The sequence below is a fragment of the Phascolarctos cinereus genome, unplaced genomic scaffold, assembly GCF_003287225.1.
Source record: "Phascolarctos cinereus isolate Bilbo 61053 unplaced genomic scaffold, phaCin_HiC Scaffold_726;HRSCAF=1367, whole genome shotgun sequence".
Classification (NCBI taxonomy): domain Eukaryota; kingdom Metazoa; phylum Chordata; class Mammalia; order Diprotodontia; family Phascolarctidae; genus Phascolarctos; species Phascolarctos cinereus.
Window position 1 is genome coordinate 220,174,676 of NW_027556098.1, and position 13,459 is coordinate 220,188,134.

General features: G+C 38.5%; 1 protein-coding gene across 2 annotated transcripts in view; it reads left to right on the forward strand.

The window, feature by feature from the left end:
• Positions 1–13,459, forward strand: part of LRP2 (LDL receptor related protein 2) — a 252,103-nt gene that overhangs the window by 222,501 nt on the left and 16,143 nt on the right. Inside the window, exons 69-74 of one of the 2 annotated variants that reach the window (XM_020990917.2) lie at positions 4,732–4,952; positions 6,047–6,223; positions 8,409–8,528; positions 11,058–11,148; positions 12,050–12,117; positions 12,542–12,662. In XM_020990917.2, the coding sequence (XP_020846576.1) occupies positions 4,732–4,952; positions 6,047–6,223; positions 8,409–8,528; positions 11,058–11,148; positions 12,050–12,117; positions 12,542–12,662 (798 nt within the window). The remainder of the gene's footprint in view (positions 1–4,731; positions 4,953–6,046; positions 6,224–8,408; positions 8,529–11,057; positions 11,149–12,049; positions 12,118–12,541; positions 12,663–13,459) is intronic. The other variant, XM_020990918.2, reaches the window with a different exon arrangement.

Here is a 13,459-nt window from a genome sequence, read left to right on the forward strand (position 1 = left end):
AAAATTCATCACTTGGTGGCTGGCCTTATTAAGAGGAAACTGCATGATTATCTAAAGTAGCTCTTGGAAAACAAACATAGCATCCATTGCTAGGTTTATATTTACAGCTTTTCCAGCTTGGCAGGACCCATCAGAGCTTGGACTCAACTCGCATAGCCTTCAAGAATGCAAGGTCATTTCCATTTTTGCAATGGAGTATTAGGATAGGGCTTCAGTAGAGAATAGGTAGATTATCCATGTAAATATGTTCATGTATTTATGTTCATATGTGGGTAGGATAAGGGCAGCTAAGTGGCTCAGGAGAAAGAGTGCTGGCCCTGGAGTCCTCAGGAGCTGATTTCAAATCCAGCCTCACACACATACTTGAAATGAGCCTAAAAGGAAGTTAGGTATTCATAATGTTGTGATGTGCCTTGACTGAAGGAGTTCCCCAAGCAACAAAATCATAGATTCTATAGTAGAGTTGGGCAGGTAGGTGTCACAGTGGATAGAGCATGGGACCTGGAGTCAGCAAGACTTATCTTACTAGCTGTGTGACCCTGGGCAAGTCATTTAACCCTATTTACCTCAATTTCCTCATCCGTAAAAACAAACTGGAGAAGGAAGTGGCAAACCATTCCAATATCTCTGCCAAGAAAACCCAAATGGAGTCATGGAGAGTCAGACATAACTGAAAATGATTCAACAACAAAGAGGGTAGCATGGTGTAGTAGAGACTGCTAGCCTCAAATCTAGGAATACCTGAGTTCAAATCCTACTTCAGCTACATACTGACTATGTGATTCTGAACAAGTCACTCCACCTCTTCGCTGTCTTTACTCTCTTAGCCTATGTATTGCAGAGAAGATGACAACCTGAACTGAGAGAGGGAGTTTTCTCTCTCGGGAGTACTTCACGCCAATGAAATCCCAGATCTAGTTCCCTAGCCCTTATGGACATATATGATCTATATAAACAAATTTGTCCATTTTTAGATGAAAAAAATAACCCTTATTTTCGAAGTCAAATATCACTTAAGATATCTCTATGGTGTTTTATTGTTTTATTTTGCATCCCATTAAATGATATGTTGGCATTTTTATTGTTAATTGACCTTTTCAGAATGTGTTGATACTACATTTAGTTTGGAATCTTTTGGTTTTAAATGGCTTCTTAGATGTTTCTTATCATTTGTTCAGGGTAAGTTTGGGCATTAGAAGATAAATTCACTTATCTGAGAAGAGCATTTCTGAATATGTCAGCACAGATTGTTATTATGTCAGAGCTTATGTGCAATAATAACAATAATAATATATTAAGTGTGATGCTTTAGTTTCCTAAGTGCTTTTATGAATTTTCTTTATTTGGTCCACATATCAGTCCTGTGAAGTAGATAAGGTACTATTATTATCCCCATCTTTCACATAAACTGAGGCCCACAGATTTTATGTTACTTGACCAAAGCTAATAAGTTGGAATGTGTACCCAAGTCTTCTGATTTGTCCCATTCTCTTTTATAAATCCAGCAAATTATGTTCCCTAAAAGGCACCTGTGGCTTATAACAAAAATTTTAAATTGTAGAAGCTCACAAATTAGTCTTTTTTCTCCAATATGAACCCTATGAATTATATATTACCTTACAGTGAGAAAGCCTCATTCAGTGGCAAAGGTCTGTGTGCTTAGACATAAATACAGCAATTGTCCTTTAAGGGCTATTAAGATCCCATAAGAAACAGTATATTGTAATGGAAAGCATTTCTGACTTGTAGTGAGAAGACCTAGGTTTGAGTCCCTCTCTGCCACTTACTAGCTATATGATCTTGAGTCATTTAAACTCTCTGGGCCTCAATTATCTCATCTGTGAAATAAGTCTATACTTATTTGATACTTTGATGGATCTGTGATTTCATGAGTTTATGTACTACCTCCCTTAGTGCTGATGGCAAGCTGGTTACTAGGTAGCTTTTATTTGGGTGTGGCAATTCATGAAAATTAGAAAAATACAAAATAATCTCTGATCCTTTTGGGTTTCTCTCTATTTCTTCAGTGATAAAATGAAGTGCAAGAAAAAAGAGGTAGAGGTCGTTAGTAACTATACATTAAAATTTTAAGCAGTGTATAAGCATTAATTACTGGCATTCAAGTGTAAGGTCATTATCTGATTGGTTACTAATAAAAAAGTCATACTAAACTGCTATAGTACAGTCGTTGTACCATACATTGTCCATACATTGTACAGTACATTGGCTAGTTAAAGTAAAGGTAAAAATTAACAGGGTTACATAAAGGGCAGCTAGGTGGTGCAGTGGATAAAGTGACTAGCCTGGAGTCAGAAAGACTTGAGTTCAAATCTGGCCTCAAACACTTCCTAGCTGTGACCCTGGGCAAGTCACTTAACCCTATCTGCCTCAGTTTCCTCATCTGTAAAATGAACTGGAGAAGGAAATGGCAAACCACTCCAGTACCTTTGCTAAGGAAATCCCAGATGGGGGCACAAAGAGTTGGGCATGACTAAAATGGCTGAACAACAACAATAAAAATAACACCAAATTAGAGGAAAAGATAAAAACGAGGAGATGCTGAATGTTATAATAATAATATTTGAACTTACTATAATTATTATTATATTAGTAATAACAATTCGCACCCACTCTTATAATGTTACACTCACGTCCTGAGGCTCTGCCCCTCCTCCTCACAGAATCAGCCTGATTCTTATTTCTCGGAGGTGACTTACGTGTATTCCTGCCAGAAGGCAGAAGGTTTAATTAAATGACTTTTAAGACCTCCTTCATGATTGCTCATCTCTTTGAGTGACTCACAAAATCACAGGATGTAGGACCGTAGAATTAGAGCTGAAAGAGATCTTAGGGGCTGCTGAGTTTAACCCCCTCATTTTACAGACGAGGAAACCAAGAGTTAGCAGTTTAGCGACTTGCCTAGGATTACAAAATGAGTGAATTTTTGAGGCAGGATTCTAACTCAGGACTTTGTCGGTCTAGCACTCAATCTTCTGTACCACCTAGTTGCCTCAGTCATTAACGGCATGTAAATAATGGGTTTGGGGACTTTAAGAGACTAAAAAATTCATGAGGTGAGTTTGTTGTCCTTCCAGAAATCAGGAGCACACATTCATGAAACAACAGAGAACCATACCTGAGAATAGTTAATAAGGACTAAATTGCCTGGTATTTTGTTATAGAAGACTAGAGAGAGGGAACTATCTATAGAAAGCCACCGTCCCCCTGTGTCCTGGGGCTGCTTTTTGCCCCTGGGCAGTAGCTAGGCACTGCCCTCTACTTTTTTTGTAGCCATCATTTCTCATTTCCAGATGGAGCAGTTTTACAGGAACTAAAGACAATATTTTTGATTTAGGATCTAGGACTTTGAATTCTTTTTTAAATTTTTTTTTGCTAGGCAATGGGGTTAAGTGACTCTCCCAGAGTCACACAGCTAGTAAGTGTTATGTGTCTAAGGCCGCATTTGAACTCAGGTCTTCCTGAATCCAGGGCTGGTGCTCTATTCAGTGTGCCAACTAGCCGCCCCTCGGGACTTTGAATTCTTAGTTTAACCTCCTCTTCACCTGAAGGACAGGGGCTGTCTTCCTTTTGTCGCTATCTCCAGAGGGCCTAGCGCATAGTAGGTATGTAATCAATGCTTGTTGATTGATTAATTGGTTTTACATGGAGGAAGAAGGGCATGGGAAACCAGAATTTATTAAGTGCCTACTATGTGCCGCACACTAAAGGTTTTTACAGATATTGTCTCATTTGTTCTTCACGATAACACCGTGGGATGGGTGCTGTAATATAGCTGAGGAAACTGAAGCAGACAGAGGCTAAGTGACTTGTCCAGGGTCACACAGTTAATAAGTGACTAAGGTAAAATTTGAACTCAGATCTTCCTAACTCTAGTCCCAGTGCTCTATCCATTGCACCACCTGGCTGCACAGAGTTTTAATATATTTCTTGCTTCCTCTACCCCAACAACTGAGCAAAATCATAGATCACCATGGAATGAGTGGAACTCCATGTAGGCCTTGAAGGTTGGGCAGACTTTGAATAGTGGTTATGGAAGGGCGTTCTAAGCAGTGGGAAGAGAATGAACAAAGTCCCTTAGCTACCTTTTGCATACAGACTGTGATCACCAAACACAGGTCAAATTAAAGTTTCCTTAGGGCCCTTTTTTGGACCATTTCTAGGCTATTCTGTATTTGGGGAAGGCCCTCTAACTCTTATGGAGCTCACATTTCCTGCAGAAACAAAACTGCTAGGAAGAATTTAATGTTGTTTCTCAAGGATCTGGTTATGAAATTCTTAATATGTAGGATGCCTTATTCATTAGCATTATTTGGTTATTATTTGCCTGTGATAATGCATGAAAATTAGATAAACACAAAATGACCTTTTTCTCTATGATTAAACATATGTTGATTTAAAAGCATACGGGGAAAAAATACCTCCTAAGTATTGTTATATCCTTATTTTTTCCCTCTACGATTGTTCCTGTTAGATGAGGCCCGGCTACATCCACAGAGTAAGCCTGGTAAAGTCCGGTGACGTGAGGCATCAGGCAGAGTCTTTTCATGGGTGACAGCATTGTTATTCCCCTTCTCCTTATAAAACATGTAGGTTAATACATAGGTCACCTGGAAAATTATGTTTCCCTCATGGTTAGTTTTATTCTGCCTTCAAGGGGGAAAAGCTATTTCCTAAGATAAAATTCTAAAAGTGAGAAGACCTCTGTTGTAGGTTCATGTACTGGACTGACTGGGGAAGACGGCCCAAGATAGAACGTGCCTGGATGGATGGACAGCAACGGCAAACGCTGGTTTCCAACGACCTTGGCTGGCCGACTGGCCTTTCCATTGATTATTTGAACAATGACAGGATCTATTGGAGTGATTCCAAAGAGAACATAATCGAGTCCATGAAACATGATGGGACTGACAGGAGACTTGTTTCATCTGCTGGTTAGTAATAGTCGATTTTATTTTGCTTTTGGGACTCTTGGCTACTAGTGAATATGCCTTTTCTCTTTTCTCAAGATACGATTCTTTAACTCTTTACTCATTTCAAAAATAACTTAGACGCAATTTCTGCATTTTTCTAAACTGGTTGTTAAAATGTAAATGAATAATATATGAGAAAAAAGTAATAAAAAGGATAGAGTTTTGAGTTCAGTTGCTTTTATGGATATGGACAAGTGCTAGTATGTTAATGTATAAGTACTATTGGACATATTAGTACATAATGTGACAAAAATTCAATAATCAGCTTTCACCATTGTAAACATGGAAGGATAATAATAGTTAATACTTATTTGAGGCTTTAAGATTTGCAAAGCAGAATATTTGTATTATCTCAGTTGATATTAACAGCACCCTTATGAGGTTAGTTACTATTTTAATTTCTGTTTTACAAATGAGGAAATTGAGGCTGGGATATATTAAGCGACTTGTTTAATTAAGGGTCTGAGGTAGGATTTGAATTCAAGTCTTCCTGACTCCAAATCCAGCACTCTATCTAAGGTGCCTTCTGAAGGACAGCTTTTGGTGTTTTCTAGATCTGTGCTGAACCATTCGTAATCCAGCACTCCAAATTAGAACTCTTAAGAAATCATATGCATATTATTCTCAGCAAAGGAAGCAGACATTATTCTTGAGTGATCAGAATTGACTTGTATTCAGGGGAAAAAAAGGTGTAAACATAACATGAAAGATTTTTTCTGTTAAGATAAGATAGAAAAATGTGAAACTGAAAAAGATACTTCCCACAAATGGTGTCAGACACCATAGATTAGACTAATATAATTTCTTTCATTTTGATTCTTTAGTGCAGAGGACATTTGCATGACAGCATCTGCTGATAGAGATCTGAGTTATGGCTCTCTGATGACATTCCAGTTGAATGTTCCAGGAATTTCAAGACTTTGAATTAGGCATTAAGGTTTTAATTTTGGGAGAATTATGTCTGGCACAGAAGTGGTGCTGGAGATCTGCTTTTTAATTAACCAAAGGCTGTTTTTTTTTCTTTTTTCTTCCTTTTCTTGCCCGTGGTTGAGAAGTAGGGAACCCTTATAGCCTGGATGTCTTTGAAGGCCATTTATACTGGACCTCTAAAGAAAAGGGTGAAGTTTGGAAAGAAGATAAATTCGGGAGGGGAGACAGAGTGAAAGTGCTGACAGTAAACCCTTGGCTCACACAAGTTCGGATCTATCATCAGCACAGATATAATCACTCAGGTAATCACCAGTTATGGAATGAGATGTTCCCTCTTATCTGAAAACTGCTATTCCAAATTAATAGCTGTGCTGTCAGAACACTTGGTAGGATATTGCTATGTCTCTTAGTGCATGAAAAGTTTTCAATATTTTGACCTAATAAAAGTGAGATTGATGTTATCAAATGAAGTATAATTATTAACAGCCCTAGATAATAGTCATAAAGCAAAAATATTTCAGTCTTCATCTGGAGTTCGTGGGACATGGGATTATAAAGTATCCAGAGAAAGCCACAAAATCTCCAGGTCCTAAAACGCAGTTTCAGGGTTTTTTTTTTTTTTTGGTCCAAGTAGTATGACAGGATGGTTCTAAACTTGGTCTTGTGACTTTTAAGAGCAGAATAAGCCCCAAGAATTGCATAACCAGGATATACATACCAGATGCACCAAACCCCTGTTGAATTAGTTCAAAGTCTTAACCTAAAAATCAGTTTTGTATCTCTGAGAAGTTCAGAAATTTTATGTATCTTTTCCAGATGAATATAAATGTTTTTCCTGTTTTCATAGGTTTATAATTTCATATACTTGTTCACAAATTTAGCTATACTTAAGGAAGGCTTTTATCCTTCAGAGTGGTATTAGAAAGAACATGAAATTAGAAATTAGGAAATTTGGATTGTGGTCTCAGTTCTGTTACCAACCAGCTATGTGACTTTGGGCATATTGTCTGCCCTCTCTGATTCTCAACTTCATCTTCTGGGAAATGAGGGAGTTGGAGTGGATGATCCTTATGGCCCTATTTCTGAGGTCCTAAAAGTCTATGTCCCTGGCATGAGGCCCTATATCATAATAATAGGTGGTTTGGAGAGCTAAGAAACTGTAATCCTCTTAACCTTTCCAAGTCCTTTCATTTGGTCACTAGTGGCCTTCATGCTATCTTCCTCCTGACTGTCTCCACTTCCCAGTTGGAAAAGACCATCACTCTTCATATGTTTCATAGCACTTTGCTTAGATTTCATTGCATCTATAAGGAACTCCCAATAAGGAAACTCCCTCTACTAATTCATACTGGCACCAGCTTGTCTTAGTCTTGAGAGGTTAAATACCTTCCCCAGGATCATATAGCTTGTATATATGTATGCATGTATAGACTTGAACCAAGGTCTTTCTGACTCTGGGTCTGGCTCTGTATACGATATGTCAAGCTGCCTCTCCATTATGGGCATAAAATAACATCCTGTTTCCCCCCATTTTCCTTGACTTGTGAGGTTATTTAAAATGATTTCTTCCGAGATGGATTCTTGACCCTCTGTTCCCTCTAGCCTTTACACAGTTTCACTTATAGAGTAATAAAATTGATTTTTCTTTTTCTAAAAATCATTTAAGTAGTATTTTATTTCCCCCAATTACATGTAAAAATAATTTTTAACATTCATTTAAAAAATTTTTAGTTCCAAATTCTCTTCCTCCCTCCCTGCCACCCTCATTGAGAAGGCAAGCAATTTAATATAGGTTGTATTTGTGTAGTTATGCAAAACATATTTCCATGTTAGTCATGTTATAAAAGAAATCATAGACCAAAAAAACCTCCAAGAAAAATAAAGTAAAAATAAGTATGCTTCAATTTGTATTCAGACTCCATCAGTTCTTTTTCTAGAGATGAGTAGCACTTTTCATAATGTCTTAGATCATTGTGTTGCTGAGAATAGCTAAGTCATTCACAACTGATCCTCTTACAATATTGCTTTTTCTGTGTATGATATTCTCCTGGTTCTACTCATTTCACTTTACATCAGTCCATACAAGTATAAAGTTGATTTTTCCTGTGGGATTTGTGGAATCTGTGCCTGGCTGAGAGAAGGTGATTATTGAATGCTTGTTGATTGGGTGATTGATTTAGAGGTTCCAGGGACCTTAGAGATCACCTAGCTGGATCTTACAAGTGAAGAAACTGGTCCAGAGAAGTTACAGGTAGTTTACAATGAGGATTTGATATCCTATCTTTGTGCCACTTTGATGCTGCATGGATTCCACAGTTACATAGATGAGAAGGTCCTAGAGCCATCAGTTTAGGGTGGTCCAAAGCTGATCAGTGTGGTGTTGTGTTAAATACTTATGCATTTTCTGAGTTATGACTTGTTTCCTCCCCAGGCAAATCAGGCTGGTGACTGCGTATTACTTATTCTTTCCCCTCCCCTTCATTTTAGTGCCCAACGTTTGCAAAGATGTGTGCAGCCACCTCTGCTTGCTGAGACCCGGGGGTTACACCTGCAGCTGCCCAGAAGGCACGCGTTTTGTGGAAGGGAGCAATACAGAATGTGATGCAGGTAAAGTTGCTCCTAGAGAGCACAGAGGTAGTGGGAGCCTAGGAGGGGTTTTCTGCTTATCTTTTGCATGTTCTCCTTCTGTGTTGGCTGGAAGCAAGCAACTGAATTCTCCTGGTCCCTTCTTCCCTCTTGCTGTCTTCTGGGTAAATCTCAACTCCAAATAGCAACACACACTCTATTTTCTCTATCTTTTGAATGGGATATAGCAGCTGCAGAAAGTGGGACTGGATGAATGGCAGTGGATGAAAAATAGAAGCCTAAGTATGAGGATGGCCAAATTTCCTGTTCAAGTACTCTTGTCTTAGAGACATTTGGTGGCACAGTGGATAGAGTTCTGGGCCTAGAATCAGGAAGACCTGAGTTCAAATTTAGCCTCAGACACTTCCAAGTTGTATGACCCTGGGCAAGTCACTTAACCTCTCGTTGCTTAAGTTTCCTCAACTCTAAAATGGATATAATAATAGCATCTACTTTTCAGGATTATTGTGAGGACCAAGTGAGACAATATTTTTTAAGAAGTGCTTGGCATAGCACGGTGCCTGGAATATAGTAGGTGTTGTATAAATGCTTATTCCCTTCCCTCATCCCAAAGGAAAGCCAGTGGGCCAGACAAAAATTTTTGTGTTCTAATGATTTCTGGGTACTTTTTGTCAGGTTAGCCCACCGCTAGTATCTGACTGAAGTCTTCTCAGTGTCTCTGACCCTCCTGTTGTGTCTTCCTGTAAAGAAGTTTTCAATAGTTGGTTTTGTGAATAAGACCAGCTCTTCCTTGATCTGTTCCAGGAAAGATTCCTATTAGGCTGCAATCTTCTGGCCTTAAAAATTACTTACAGTTCTTGCTATAAAGTCTGTACTATAAATCTTCATGCCCCTTTGGCATGGAGGCAATCTCCTTGGAAAAATGCTGCCCCTGCAGCAAATTGTTGTGTAGTAGGGGAGATCAGTATGTCCTCTCCATGCTCATTTTAGAACTTTGGCAGCATCAGCAAAGCCATATCTGGAATTGGAATAGTCAATAAGCATTTATTAAGGGCAGCCAGGTGGTGCAGTGGGTAGAGCATTGGGCCTGGAGTCAGGAAGACCTGAGTTCAAATCCAGTTTTAGACACTAGCTGTGTGACCCTGGGCATGTCACTTAACCCTGTTTGCCTCAGTTTCCTCATCTGTAAAACAAGCTGGAGAAGGAAATGGCAAACCACTCCAGTATCTCTACCAAGAGAACTCCAAAAGGGGTCACCAAGAGTCAGACACGACTGAAACAACTGAACAACAACAACATTTATTAAGTCCTCATTATGTGTTAGATGCTGTGCTGTGAAGAAAAGCGAAAACCTGGTGGTTGAGGATCAGAATGGAAATGAGGAATCTCGTTATTATCCCAATATTGCCATGGCTAATCTATTCTTGGATGAGGCACTGTCTATCTGTGTCTGCTTTGTACATTCAGAATAATGACACTGTTCTGTTACACAGTAGGCATTAAGGATTAACTAGGATCTAAGCTATGTCATGTGCATGCTAATTATGATAATTCAGCCATAAACCATATTGCTCATAGAAGATGACTTAATCAATTGATACAGATGAGATACAGAAGGGATTTGCACAGCTCTGGATATTTGTCCCAGACCATGCCAGTTTGACTTTTGAAGAGATTTTCTCCTGGTTGCTTTGCATCATCAGCTTCTCTTTTTCTTGCTGCAGTCAATTGGCTCAAGACTTTCTTTCAGGAGAACTATAATACCAGGTTAATCAAGCTTATTCATTACGACAGTGCTTCCAAAAAGCACCTGGATTCCATTCACTCACTCACTCATTCATTCTTTCATTCATTCACTCATTCAATAAATAATGAATGAATGTTTTCTATCGAAAAGACTGTGTAATATCAGTGACTATGAAGGTCTCACTATAGGAGAAAGTAAAGGGTATCTTAAAATCACTGTGGAACAGACTGGGAGTGTGGGCATTTGAACAAGGACAGTTTTACAGGGCTTCCAAAATGGGACCAGTTTATATACCTAAGCTGAGAAATTCTGTTCACCTTTATGGAAGTTTGAGTGTCTTGAACTAAAGTCTTCTTTTGGCTGGATGTTCAAAAAGGATTTCTGCAAGCCTTTAGGAATTAGGATATTTAAGGCATAGTGGGGAGGTAAAAAGATGACTAAGATATTCCCCTATCTTCATGAAACATACAATTTAATAAGACACAAACCAATGTCAACCATATTGGTGCCATTAAGGATAGATCCATTCTATTGTTTTTAATGTTTATGTTCTGGATTCCAGTCGTGTTCATTCTGGACAAGAAGAATTTTGAAATTTCCCATTTTTCCTTGTGTTTAACATATACTTCTTCATAATCCATTATTATTTTGTAAGGGTATTGATTTGGTCTGCATGAGGGGTAATATTTTGAAAGGAGAATTACACGTACCCCTGGCATTAAGGGTGAACAAGGTTTTGCATGGTATAGTAAGCTCTGCTGAGTATGGCTTATTAACACATGCATGGCTTTCAATTTCTGCAGCCATTGAATCTCCCCCAACCATGCCCCCAGCATGCAGGTGTATGTATGGAGGAACATGCTATGTTGATGAAAGTGGTCTCCCCAAATGCAAGTAAGTCAAAATATGGAGGTCAGATTTGTTGGGTTTTGCTTCATAAAGGGCAATTTAGTACTTCAACATAACCATGAAAATAAGTAGAAAAATCTTATTGGTCCACTAATTTTTCAAACAGCTTGCGCCTTTTGGGATGGATATTTCAGAGAAATGAAGTCCGACTCTTCTACATATTTGGATTGCTAATCACCATAGGGTAATGGGAGAATGGCTATTGGTAGATGCCTTAGTATGGAGGGAGGGTTATGCTGATGAATTAAGGTAAAAAACTTCAATAAATTCAGCATACATATATTAATGACTTATTATGTGCAAGGAACTATGCAAGATAGGGACTACCAGATATGAGGGATACCTCTAGGACATTTCTTGAATCCATTCTCCTCACCTGAACTCTCATGGCCAACCTGTGGGCTGTGGGACCAGACTTTCATCACCTCTCACCTAGAGAGTAGGTTAACAGTAACAACTTCTTGGGAAGAATTCCTATGCTCACAATAACATAAGTTACATAGATTGATTGAAAAAAAATATTTTACTGAAGAATGCAAAGGACAAGAATGCAATCCTTATGTCCCTTTCCCATCTTTAGCAACATAGTGAAAAAAAAAGAAATCAATCATTGTAAATACTTAGTCTGAACCTGTAGATGCCACTGGTGTACCACTGAAAGGGAATTTTCATGCAAATTGCTATTATTTTCAATTTAACATTTTAAAGGTTTATTTTTTTTTTAGAATAAATAGGGCCCATGCAATAACTATTCCATGCAATAACTACTTGTCTAATTCAATGTGGAATTACTTAGTTAAAGCTGAATGGGGGTGTGCCTTAAGTTAATAATGCAGAATGTGTGTTAAAAATGACAGACAATGAATGATGTTAATTGCATTTTCAGGTGTCCTAATGGTTACACTGGAAATTACTGTGAACTAGGATTTTCAAGAGGAATGCCTCCAGGAACAAGTAAGATTTAAGAATGTGGGGGACCTGCTTGTTCCTTTACTTTACTATGATATAATCTGGGGCAGCTAGGTGTTATAGTGGGATAGAGTGCTGGGCTGGGAACCTGGAAGTTTCATCTTCCCGAGTTCAAATCTTGCCTCAGACACTTACTAGCTGTGTGACCCTGGGCAAGTCAATTAACCCTGTTTGCCTCAATTTCCTCATCTGTCAAATGAGCTGGAGAAGGAAATGCCAAATCACTTCAGTATCGTTGCCAAGAAAACCCCAAAAGGATCGTGTGAGTCAGACATGATAGAAAAATGGCTGAACAACAAACAATGATATAATCAGTTGAATCTATTCTTTCAGTTCTCAGTGTTGGCTGTTAAGCTTGCCAGGCCTTTCCCTCCCAGGGTATACTCACTTATCTTTCTGTCCTTTATAGCAGCGGTTGCAGTGTTGCTGACCATCATCTTGATCCTCCTGATTGGCGCTCTGGTGATTGGAGGGTTTTTTAACTACAAGAGAACTGGTTCCCTTCTGCCGTCTCTCCCTAAGCTGCCAAGGTGGAATGCTGATTTTAGATTTTGTGCAATAGACTTTCTGTTCCTTTGGCTTTATCAATGACTACCCACTTCCCCAATTAAAATAGAAACAGCCTTCCCTCAATGTACATTTCACCTATTCTATTAAAAAAATAGTCAACAAGCATCCAAAATCATTGTTTTCTCAATATTTTCACTAGACACTGCTGTAATGTTAAAATAACAAGCAATTAATTTATTTCTAAAATGTTCAGGTTACATGGAAGTCTAGATTATGTTTCAGATAATCTCTCTGTCTCTCCCTCTGTCTGTCTTCTGTCTCTGTTGCTCTCTCTTTCTCTTTCCCTATCCCATCCTATAACACATGTACATTCAGAGTATGAACTGAGCTTTTTTTTTCTGAAGAATTAATGAGTAATAGAAAATTGCAAGCACTTCTCCTTGCTTTTTTCTTTTTTTAAATTTTATTTGCTATCTTGTTTTTATATCAAGTATATCTTCTAGTGTATTTTTCCTCCTTCCCACACCCAGAAAGCCATCTCTTATAACCAAAAATAATAAAAGACAAAGAAAAAAGTTTTACAAAACTAATTCATTGAAAAAAATCTAATAAAAAATCTATTCCATACCCATAGTCCCTAATTGGACAACTAGATGGCACAGTGGATAGAGCACTGGGTCTGGAGTCAAGGTGACCTGAGTTCACATCCAGCCTCCGATACTAGCTGTGTGACCCTGGACAAGTCACTTAACCCTGTTTGCCACAGTTTCCTCATGTGTAAAATGAGCTGGAGAAGGAAATGGCAAACCAATGCAGC